Genomic DNA, 12,891 nt, shown 5'->3' with positions numbered 1-12,891 from the left:
TTCCAGGCGTTTAGCACAGCTGAATGGTTGCCACAGGAGATTGAAAGATTTCTTAAACATGAATGAAAGAATCAAGATAAGGCTGCAGGTATGTTTCTGATGAGGGAATAACATTATAGCATGATGTTAAGCTCAAAAAAGTTGAGGTTACATAACGCTGCCTGCATAAACCTCAATTAAAAGTAAGAGAGTGTCTGTAAAACCAAAAATAGTTTCTAACCGAGGCAGTCAGAAAGCTTCCTCGCTGTCGTCTTCAACTTTTGAACTCCACCTGTCGAGTAAAAACTTTAATAGAAGACTGTTTTTATTTTAGGTTTGATTATATCGGCATGACGAACACCCCGACACCGATTGACCCCAATCAACTTGTGTCAAACTGACTAAAGATCGTTTCCTTTAACAGAGGAATCTGGGAACCTGAAGTCTCCAGAGTCCCTCTGATTACCGTATATGACTAACTTTACAAAAACTGTCAGCTGTGTTGCTCTGCAGGACGGATGACAATGACTGTAACGCATTCTTCCATGGCTAGGTTTAAACCTCGGAAAAAATGCTGCACACTTTCTCTATTGGACTCACCTGTTCCCTCCAGAGTTAAACAGGGATTCCACCACTAAAAAAAAACTTCCAGCATTTCAGCTGGCTGGAGGTATTTGTAAAGTACAGGGAAATGTGTGCTTTGGCCAAGTTGTAGAACGTGATTTGCAATATTTATCCCCTACATCCTTCTCCCGCCTCACTTTCTCAAACGGCCCGTCTGAAAGTCTGACCGCTTCTCAACAAAGCTCTCTTCTATGTCTCATCTGGCGCTTCCTTTCCAGTTGCTCCCTTGCTGTTCTTATCTTTTTCTATTTCCCTCCACAAACCCGTCTGATGCTTCCTGTTTCTGAGGCCAGATTGGGACACTTGAAACAGCAAATGCAGACATCCAGTGTTTCATGGCATCTATTGAGCTTTTAAAAATTCCAAAGAAATATTTCATCCTATACAAGGTCAACATGTGGTTGGGTTCCATTAGAAACAATAGAAAAAGGAGCTTTAGAAAATAATGAACAGGCTCTCAACAGTGGTATTAGTGACGAAATATACTTAAACTAACATAATCTTCTTGAGTTCACACCTGCCATCAGTTAAAGCAAAACTGCGTCCAGCTGCCCTGGAAGGATTTTCCTCATTTCCCCTCAATTCTCCAAAAGGATAGTTTGCTTAGAGGCTCCAAAAGATAAAAAATTATTTAATTTAATTGTAGAAACGTATCGGTCAGGAGAAGGGAATAGAAACAATCCACAGTGTTGTATATACACCATGACACGATGGTTATGCTTCCATCCGAAAGTCATGCAAATTTTGAGCAAACTTTTAAAAAAAGGCCATGTCAATTAGGTTTGCCCTTCCTATCAACATTTTCTTATGCGATACTTCAAAATTCTTAATTAAAAAAAAAAAAAAAACCATGATGAAAACACGATTAGTAACACGCACACATTCATACTCTGATAACGTAGATCAGTAAGCAGCTTGGGGTGAAGTGCCTTGTCCAAAGGTGCATCAGATCCATAACCCACCAGCTGGAAAACAACTGCTATACACACTGAGTCACAAGGTGTGTTTTCATTACACATGTGCACAAAATTTTGTCAATATTACACTGATACACATATTTTGCAATTAAAATCCCATGTGACTAATTTTATTCACATGTGAATAAAATTAAAAAATATGATGTACCATCTTCTTCCAACTACTTCCTGTCATCTTCTTCTTCATGGTTTGCATCAGCGCCAACATCTGGTTGTTGATCATGTGGCTGATGATGTGAAGAAGCATTTCCATTGCAGTTTTGACTAGAGCTAAAACATTTAGCAAAAAACTGGAGTTTTTTCAAAATTACTGTTTCTATCAAGCACTTTTGTTTTTGAAATTTCAAATTGCGCAACTATATTGTCAATAAAAACTCAGCTACAGTCACCCCAGATTTAATATTAATATCAAAACAGGCGGCTAGCGCCAGGCTAACTGATACAAAACACCAAAATCTGAGCAAGAATTTCCTGCTTCACACTCCTATCAGTTAAAGTACTAAACAGAGAAAACAGGATCTTTAACTTGCTGATGCGATTTCAACCTCTTGGTGACTGAATGTCTGTCTGTGCTCCTGCAAACCCTCTGATATGCTTGACGTGCGCCCGCCATGTAATTGTAACAGAGTGAAGAGTAACAAATATTCCTCCTCTCTCTCTCTCCCTCTCTGTTTTAGTTTGTTCACTTAGACTCTCCAAATAATTAGCCGGAGGAGGAATTGAACCTAAACTGAATGAGCTGGTGGAGACTCATTAACAGCATCCGCACATTAAGAATGGAGCTGCAAGCGGATCCATCAGGGAAGCAAAATGAGTTTACTATTTCTGCACCGCACCATCAGAACGTCGCAAACATCTGGTCATCAACTTGCAATTAATTCTGTACAAGCGGTTTGGAAAGAAATGACCAATTAAAGTGATTAAAATGGAAGTTTCAATGAAGACGCAGCTCAATGTTTTCATCTACTGACTGCAGATGATATAAATGACAGATTAGATGTCATTTTGTGTTGTTTCAGTCATCAGATTAAGAGGATTACGACTGTCTACCGCATGGATGCCAAATACAGTCACAAAGAAGGAACGAACAACGTGGAGCGGAAATGTTTACCACAGATGTCAAGCAAAGCACTGTTTTGATCTGTACAGTGAAGCAACATGTGGGTAAAATTCTATGAATCTTTTATATTAAAAAATGCTTCTGGTAGAACATGCTGTTAGATTCAGACAAAAACTGAGCCGCTGACTTACCCATCAATATCCTGAAAGTTCACGTTCACCTTCTTCGTGGAACCGAGGAGCTCTGAAACACAAGAGGAACAGGAATCAACTTCTCTTCTGTTAGACGCATCAGAATGAACACAATTTGTATTATTTATTTATAAAAAAGTCTTTTTTTTTTGTACTGCATCCACAGAACCAGAACCAAACATGGAAAAGCAGCATTCAGCTTCTATGCACCACAAATCTCGAACAAAGTTCCAGAAAACTGCAAAGCTGCCAAAATACTGAGTCACTTCAGTATCACAAAATAAGACAAAAAAGAAAAAAAATCATCTCATCTTTACATTTATTTAGTTCATTTTAAGACGTTTTGCTTTCAGACAAAATATTATTCAGTTTCTTCCAATTCTTAATACAAAGTGTTTCTATGCACTTTATATCTGGAACAAACTTCCAGAAAACTGCAAAATTGCCAAAACACTGAGTTCTCTTCAACCAAAGCTTGAAGCCCACCTGTGTAGATTTCCCTGTGATTCGCTGTAAACTGAACTTTGATCAACATATTTGATGTGAAGTGATGATTTTCACAATAGCATTTGACAAAATGTAATGTTTATTGCTTGTTTCATAATTGGCCACTGTATTTTGTTTTTATAATGTAAAGCACTTTAAACTAGACTTCATAGAAACCTAATGCTAACAGGATGCTAAGGACGTTTGATAGAGTTTGATGCACCGTCAATATGTTACCAATACCAGGGAATTTAATTGAAAACTAAAATTGTGGTGGACTCTGCCAGTGAAATTGAACATTGTTTGCCATGGAGTCTTTATAGCAGGATCATGTTCAAAGCATTTGGCCACAAAGTGAACCTTCTTCCCTGACCGTAAAGCCAGAAGTCTGGAGGCTAAGAGCCGTCCTGTTAGGAATTACGAACAGCAGTGGGGCTAATAATCGCTCCATCTGTCATTAATTCAATCCCAAAGAGCTGGATTTCCTTTCTGATATTTTCAGAGTGATGCAATGCCACCCCGTTTCATTTCACAGCCTTTCACACGTCTTCACCAGGCAGAAAGTCACCGCTGCAGACTTTCAGCACACTCTCCCATTTTCACTTCTGCTGATTCCACAATGTACAAAGCAGCTTAAGTGTATTACTGGCAGACACAGACGGCTACCAAGCTGCAAAACTTTAATTTAATTATCTTTCATGCTAAACAGAGTAAAAAAAAAAATCAGGGTTTTAATCACTCAATGTAAATACTGGCCAGCCTGGTAGCAGGTACCATCATAAAACTGTCCTTCATTACAAAAGATCTGCAGAAACACACCGACTGGAGAACAAGCTACTTTACATCAGCAGGGGTCCAAAGACAGATCAGGGTCTCATGTAGGTTCTGGTTCTCCCGGATTCTTTCTCACAGAAACACTTCACAAAGACAGAGATTCAGTATTTTACCAAAACCCTTTCAACTATCTGTGACATTGGAAAAAAAGGCTCTAGATGTTTGTGGCCCTAGGGTTTTTGAATAAAGTTCCTATAGTTGTCTCCGGACATAAATGAAACTCTATTTTCTAGACCCACAAAATACAAGATATCCATCTATTGTCCATGCATATTTGCAGAGTGGTGGAAAACAGAAAACATTCAACCAGGAGAAGTTAAGAAATTCTCCACCTTCCGTTTATCAATAGACTGTAGGTCTGTTCCTGACCTACAGTAGTTTGTTCTTTTCTGCTTGGTTTCATAAAAAATATCATATCTACCAGATAAAAGGAAAATAATTCACACAAAAAAAATAGATTGTGTGTTGAAATGATGCTGCCACCACCGTTTTTCATAACATGGCTTGTGGCAAACTGCAGTCAGGACTTCTGGTAGCTTTTTGAAGGCCAGATTTTTGATTCATGAATTTTCTGCCTTTTTCTTTGGGTTTCATGATGCTGTTTGTTCACCAATGCACTGTAAAAAAAAATCCAAATGCCAAATATGAAAGAGTTGGTGAGCATAAAACTAGATACTGTGAGTTCATAAGGGAGATTACTCAGTCTTCTGATTCTCAGCTCTCTTTCCCACAGCAAGAATCAACCGCCGCAAAAGATGTTTGAAAAGCAGGTAAGATTCTGAATTCATTCACAATTATGCGCCAGTTTTGTTGTCACGTGAAGTTTGAATAAAATCCTTTGAGGTTGAGTTTATCCTGTTACCTCATGTTGCCTCCTTCACTTCCTGACCTGCTTATTGAGGATCTGCTCCATCTTTTCAAAGCTCCAGCTGATTGAGGAAGATAGCTGTTCCAGGTTCCGCAGGTTTATTACTGATATTGGTACCATTTTCCTTTCACTGTCGCCACATGACAGAGTCAGTCAGAAGTCCAAGTCTTGTCTTAAGTTTCTAACGACTGGAATAAACGTTTCTTCATCAAGTCCACAACATCCAGCTCAACAAACTACATCGCTGTAGGTTAGGCTTCCAAACCTGTACTGCTTTAGGTCTAGGTTACCAAATCTACATTTTATAGTTATTTTTCAATATATTCATCTTAATATTATTATCAGTTTTAATAATTTAACATTGCATTTGTCACCAAAGAATTAACTGTCAAAGGCTGATGTGTTTTATTTTGGAAATTGATCAAATGTGATCCCCCCCACCCGTTAGAAATATTTAAGCTGTAAGAGAAGGAATACAAAGACACTGAAACATGTTGAATTTTTGAATGAATCAAATCAAATTATTTTTGTCTTAATAATGGCTAAGTTAACACACTTTGTTCACATCGTCCATTCCTTCATTATGTATTGAATAATTATTTATAGGTTTGAAGTGTTTTCTTCACCTCACTCTGAGCTGAAGAATTTAATATCGGAAATAATAATTACAATAATAATACTAGGAAATCATTTTTTTTTTTAAATCCATACTTAAAACTTTTTTATTTCTCGATTCTAAATAATAAAGGTATTATTTATGTATGGCATAAATAACAAAATAATGAAGGACGCCCGTCACCTTCTGAAACCACAGAATTTTTTTTTTTTTTTAAACTTGCAAAAGCACACGCGGGATCAGGGCAACCCCTGTTAGGACTGCGGTTAGAACTTTTTCGCAATATTTTGTGGTATTATTGTGATAACTATAAAAATTATGGTAAGAAACTATTTACTACTCATTTTATAGGTAAATATTTTGCCATGACTGCAAGTCACAGCATTCATTCAGTCTAAAATACAACTATTATTCTTGGAAAACATTCCTATCTGTTAAAAACGTATCATTTGTATCACTAAGCTGCACACAGTAACTGCACCCAATCATATTTTCAAAATTAATGAAATCGTTTGCTCTCATGGAGCAAACGATGTAGAAAATGGTAAAAATATCATTTCTGATCATGCCGTTAGTTTTGTTTTGTTTTAATTTACCATTGGCAACAGATTTCTCATGATGACAAGTTCAAATTCCCTTCATGATAAGAAATTTTTCACAATACATTATAAACAATGTGATAAATGGCCAACCATAGCATGACTGTTAAGGCACACGTCTAAGTCAAGTCTGAATTATTTTATTTTTGTAACTTAAGTCACTTTAACATCAACATTTCATTATTACTGAAATCACAGGATTTTACTTAGGTGGAAAACTTTCTATTAATTAGCATAACAAACTGAACTTGACTGCATTTTACTGCAACTGGAACAAATCTGTTCATATGACTGAGTTAATGCGAGTCTAAGTGTAAACTAGATCTCTTGCTTCTGAGTGTCTTGCGGTGACATTTGTTGTGAATTAGCACTTAATATACAAACTGAAATAAGCTGAATGATAATAATAGTAAGTAAGATAAAGAAAAAAGAAAATAGCTGAGAAGGTTGCCCTCCGTCCCTTACAAGACCAATTAGATGGCTTCACACGAATGCCGTTGCCTACTAGCTCCTCCAGTGATTCATAATACAGGTGTTCCAAGCTAACCTAGCGTGACGCTATCTTCACCCTCATTATTTTTCATCCGCTAACCTTTTTTTATATTTGCTGTTAGCTGACGAGGCAGAACCTGGCTACAGCACAGATATGCCTGAACTCACCCTCATTTTGCTTTCTCTCTTTTTCCACATGCACTAACACACACAGACACACACGCGTGCACACGCACACCATCTCCCTCTGGGGTGCAGGAAACAGGACAGTCCCTCTATTGTCGAGGAGACAGCTCCCAGCGCCACTGGCAGAGGAACATTGATTTCCTTACAGACTATTTCTGGCTGCTCAATGCAGGGATTCACTCACACACACACACACACACACACACACACGCACACACACACACACACACACAGACACACACAAGTTCATCTCGCTGTCTTTGTGGGGACCTTCCATTGACTTCCATTTACCCTAACTCTAACCAAACTCAATTCACACCTTGGATCTAAACCTTACCCCAAACCCAAAGACAGCATTTCTTCTTTGGGAGCAGTGAGTCCCCACAATGTAATATGCACCAGGAAAATAATCCCCACAATACATCAAATACAGGATACACACTCACACACAACAGGCTTCTACTGGCTTTGACCTGAACCAGTGATGTCACTCATTATCTGTGACATCACTGACATCACTGCTTTTATTCCTGAATTCAACAGAGTAACTCATTTGTGCTACAAGCGACCAAGACTGAAGAAAACAGTAGGAAGAAAAAGTCCTGTTGTTTTATTCTATTTTTCAAAAACGGTTGATTTAATTTAAAACATGGCAAACTGTGGGTGTTATCAATATATGCCTGAAGATCAGGCTAGCTTGCTGACGGACAAAGGTTCTGACGATTACTGTTTAAACTTTACCTTTAATAACATAAAGTTACCTGATTTTTAAAGTGCAATCAGTAATACTTTTATAACAAATTTATATCAATAATGATTTCTTGGTTAATGTCAAGTTGTCATAACAAAGACATTTTGAATAATGTCAACTTTGTAATAAAAGTGTCATAATTAACCGAATGACACTTTATGACAACAGTCATAAATATTCATGAAGGCTTATTGATGTTCATTACAGATGTTATGTCATGTTTATGACAGTGTCATGTCAGTCTTATTCACCCCCCTTCAAATAAAGTGTTACCGAAAAGGGTACAGGTTTTACGTGTGTGGGGTCGGTTGGACCCCATTTCGACATACAAGGGTTAAAGTACTCTGTCTCACTGCAACCAACTTATGTTGGTCACCTTGAAGGTTTAAGATGTTCATGTATTTTCTTTTGGTTTTGCTTGGCGTTTTGTGCATTTGTGAGTTACTTGTCTGTATGTCTCTTTTGAAATATAAAAGACAAAGATTTTTTTGGGGGAAAAAACAGCAGCGATACTTCATGTTATTACTCAAGTAAAAGTAAAAAGTACAGTATAGTAAAAATACTCCTAAAAGTAGTATATTTTTATTTCGCCTGGTTGGACAAATTTAATCAGAATAAAGCAAAATTTCTTGCAGTCAAAAATGACTGTGAAATCTGAGTTCAGTTTTTTAAGAAATTTACAGTTTTAGAAAACACTACTCTGGTGTGCTTACACACCATGGATATGATTTCTTATTTAGAGGAACTCGACATCTAATTGAGAGCTCATGATTTTGCTGTAAACAAAATTGCTTTAATATTCCAAGAATGTAATGTTCGGGGCTCTCTTCTTTTGTCATTTATTACTAGTATGTGGGTCATAAAGACGTATCACTGATGTAGCATAACATATTTTATTACAGTTTATAAACAGTGATAAAATAGTGATAAACATACGCTGACAGAATGTTAGCTAGTGAATGGCAGGTCACCGTAGCAACCAGTGACAGTTTAAATGCATTCCGGTGATGAATATGTGACAGAATGCTAGCTAATACAGCAAGATAACGGCAGGTAACCATGGCAACTGGGGACAGTTTAAAGGCATGCCACAGTGTAAATAAACAAATAATCCTTAATTTGAGCACATTCTACTTGGAAAAACACGAGCACCAGGAAAATGTCCTCATGTTCCACAAAAGACCTCCAACTGTTGGTAGAAATGGTTATAATGGTCCTCTATAGGTCACATACAAGCTTACTCACACACGCACAAGAACGCATCCTGTGTGTATGAGATATGCAACTGTGTATGTGCACATTCATGTTGGAGTGGGATGAAGAAGCTGTGATAAAGGCAACAAAAAACTGTTGAAAGAGTCTGGAGAAGCTTTTTTTTTTGGTTCCCCACAATGACTGGTGTCTTACCAAAGAAGGTAAAAACAGAAACACACACAAACACACACACACACACACACGCACACACACTCCAGCCTTTGTTTTTGCTCTGTTTTCAAGTCACTGACTGCCACTTGACTGCCTAGCATCGTGATTAGCAGTCATCTACCACGACCCTGGTGTCCACGTTACACACAAACACCAAGAGGAATCATAAAGTCCTTCAAGTGAACCTTTGATGGTCTGCTGCTTAGTGCAGATTACCCTGCAGGTCATGTGTTACAACGCGCACAATCCCAAAATGCACACTTGCAGCATCTTTTATGAGTTTGTTGAGTGAAAACAGCCTCTTACCCAACTAATAAAGTAACAATTACTATAGAGATGTTGTCAGATTCAGCCGGATAGTTCATCTTACGGCTTAAATCCCGGCTGCTGTCTTATTTCTAACCAGTCAGCTTGATGGCTGCATGATAAAGAGCTAAAGCAGCAAAAAGTCTGCAGCTGTTCATGATTCACAAGAGGAGACCAAGGAAGCAGTAAGTGAGCCAGACAACAGTCTTACAGGGCTGTCAACCTTCAGCTACCAGCTGCAGTACAGAGGTTGGAGGTTTTGTTCTGGGTAGATAAATGACACTTACTGATACAGTTGTTAATATTTAATAATAGGCATTTAATCATGTAGTAATTTGGGAGAAATTAGTCTGTAGATATCACAGGAAAAGGAGATAACAGGTTCCAGACGTTTTCTGGCCTGGCTGGGAAGTCTTCCCCAGCCAGTGGGAATATACAGTTCTAACATTGAGTCTTAGGCCCACTAGCATGTGTTTGCTTTCAAATTAGGGGTGCACCGATTTACAGGTTTCTGGACTATCATCAATTCCAATTTTGGCCAGTATTGATTTTATTTTGGCTGAAAAGGTGCTTAAATACAGCTCTGGAAAAAATGAAGAGACCACTGCACTGAACCCTCATGGTTATTCCACCAAATACTGACTTGAGTTAAACATTAGTATTGTTATTTCTAAATGTTGTTTCTAAATGTTTTCTTTGCATTATATGAGGTCTGAAAGCACCACATCTTTGTGGTTGTTTTGACCACTTCTGATTTTGTGCTAATAAGTACTAGATTTTTGCTCGGAATTTCAGAGACATGTTGTCAGTAGTACATAGAATCGAATAACAATGTTCAATTTACTCAAACATACTTATAAAAAGTAAAATCAGAGAAACTGATCATTTTTCAATGGTCTGTTAATTTTTTCCAGAGTTGTATAGCGACAAAGTAGCTAAGTTGGCGACATTGGGGTGAATATTTTTGACCTTTATAAATCTTTCTGGCGGTAGATAAGATCCAGTTCTCACATAAGTTTGGCTAATCGCAGAGCTCCCAAATAAAAAACATGTTTTTAAAGATTTAGTTTCTCCTAGTGACCTTTATTGTACAGTAGGCAGACAGGAAACATGGATGACACAGATTGGGAGAAGACATGCAGCAAATGACCCAAGATCACAAACTGAACCCAGGACAAGCGCATAGAGGACTAGAGCACCCTCTACCCAACGAGCAACCCATCACTCCACCTCTCTCCAAAACATTAAGAAAATTTCAAACGGGCCCTCATGGGGTCACTCTAATCAGATAAGCAAACCCCGTCTTTACGAGTTTCTAAAGTTCAACAGAATCCACAAAAACAGCTGCTGCTCGGAGTTGCTGAAGAGTACAACAGGAATTTTAAGCAAAGCTACTTATTTATGACAGTACCAACTAAAAATATTTCTGAAAAAAGCATGTGGGTTAGTGTTGCCTAGAATGAGTCTCTAGTTATAAATATTTCAGTGTTTGTACCTTCAGACTACATAAGCAGCTTGGCCAGAAATGGGGCTTCCAGTACAAGAATTCTAAACAAGAATAACAGCTGGGAGACTACAATACACACACACACACACGCACACACACACACACACACACACACACACGTGCACACCCACACACACATATATAAAGGAGTGTAGCCACACATGAGTAACATCATTCACAGAGAAGCCAGCACACACTGACATACATGATTAAAATGAGTGAAGAGCTGGAGTTTTCTGGGTCACATGGTGACTGTAAGGATGAGCTAGCTTCCTGGATCCTTAACTAGACCTGCCTGACTGCTGGATGGCAGTGAGCTTCTAGCTCAAACTAAATTTGAAGTAATACAATGTAAAAAGTAAAATAGTTTTCAACACACAGTCCCTGATAATTCATATACGTATTGAACGTTTGTCATGTTACAACCATAAATCTCAAAGAATTTTAAGAGATTTTGTGCGAGAGACCAACACAAAATATCACATATATCTAACCCACGAATAGTTAAAATCCACAAATACTTGAGACCCTGTCTAAAAACAGTAGGTTACATCGTGTTAGGTTGTTTCTCATGAATTTCATTAGTTCAAACACCATATACCTAAACATGCATTAATACACACAGAGGAAAAACTATCCTAATGCTGGCTTAAAAGCTAGCGTGCGCGGTTTTCCTTATCTCCGTTCTTGGGAGTCAAGTAGTCACACTTAATTTGTTAAGATAGCTTAATCACAGATTTGCGATTCTTAAAGTTCAACTGTGACCAGTTTGTCTTTCCTTGTTAAAGATCTCACATGTGATGCTGCCAGCGCAGGGCATTCTGGGTAAATACAACCAAAAAAAAGTATGTGTATCTAGCACTATTGGGAAAAACGAATCATGGTCTTTTGCCAAAGCTCAAAGAGAAATCACAAAAATGTAATTCCACTCCATTTTTGTAATCATTTCACGAAGAAGGAAGTTGCGCTCAGTGTTTTGTTCTGAGGTTTTTGTGTTGTTTTCTTCAGTGGTTCTTGGTGCAGCGCCACCACAGACGAGGAGGGGAACGGGTTTTTCAAAGAGTTAATTTTAACGGACTCAACACTTTATTTGAAGGGGGTGAATAAGACTGACATGACACTGTCATAAACATGACATAACACCTGTCATGAACATGAATAAGCCTTCATGAATATTTATGACTGTAGTCATAAAGTGTCATTCGGTAAATTATGACACTTTTAATACAAAGTTGACATTATTCAAAATGTCTTTGTTATGACAACTTGACATTAACCAGGAAATCATTACTGATATAAATTTGTTATAAAAGTATTACTGATTGCACTTTAAAAATTAGGTAACTTTATGTTATTAAAGGTAAAGTTTAAACAGTAATGATTTCCTGGTTAATGTCAAGTTGTCATAACAAAGATATTTTGAATAATGTCAACTTTGTATTAAAAGTGTCATAATTTACCGAATGACGCTTTATGACAACAGTCGTAAATATTCATGAAGGCTTATTCATGTTCATGACAGGTGTTATGTCATGTTTATGACAGTGTTATGACAGTCTTATTCAGCCCCCTTCAAATAAAGTGTTACCCATAAAGCTGAGCAAAGTCCTAATCCTGGCTGCCTTTTCAGTAATTTGAACCTTTTCTGAATGTCTGTGTGTGTTAAATAAGACTTGGTAGCTTTTATTTAGCTGTCTGTGTTTTATACACAACGCTCTTTTTCAATGAGTCAACATGGAACGTACAAATGTCCCTGAGAGCCCAGAGGTTGCTCTTTTTTTCTGCCCCTCTTAAGCATTGGTGTGTATGTACGCTAGAAAAGGTCAGAAATATCCATATGCTAAATATGAAACAGTTAGTGAGAGTAAAGCAAGATACCGTGAGTTCATAAGGGAGATTATTCACAGTCTGGTGATTCTCAGCTCTCTTTCTCATGGTGAAAATAGGCTAATTTTATTCTCACGGGGTAGGAAGAAGGATCAGTGCTTTT

The 12,891-nt window shown here is 37.7% G+C and overlaps 1 protein-coding gene across 1 annotated transcript in view; it reads right to left on the bottom strand.

The window, feature by feature from the left end:
* Positions 1–12,891, bottom strand: part of caskin1 (CASK interacting protein 1) — a 106,839-nt gene that overhangs the window by 45,995 nt on the left and 47,953 nt on the right. Inside the window, exon 2 of the mRNA XM_015011952.2 lies at positions 2,832–2,883. Within this exon, the coding sequence (XP_014867438.2) occupies positions 2,832–2,883 (52 nt within the window). The remainder of the gene's footprint in view (positions 1–2,831; positions 2,884–12,891) is intronic.

The sequence above is a fragment of the Poecilia mexicana genome, unplaced genomic scaffold (genome assembly GCF_051168715.1).
Source record: "Poecilia mexicana isolate PSO_F unplaced genomic scaffold, ASM5116871v1 scaffold_8, whole genome shotgun sequence".
NCBI lineage: Eukaryota > Metazoa > Chordata > Actinopteri > Cyprinodontiformes > Poeciliidae > Poecilia > Poecilia mexicana.
This window is presented reverse-complemented; position numbering and strand designations above follow the sequence as displayed.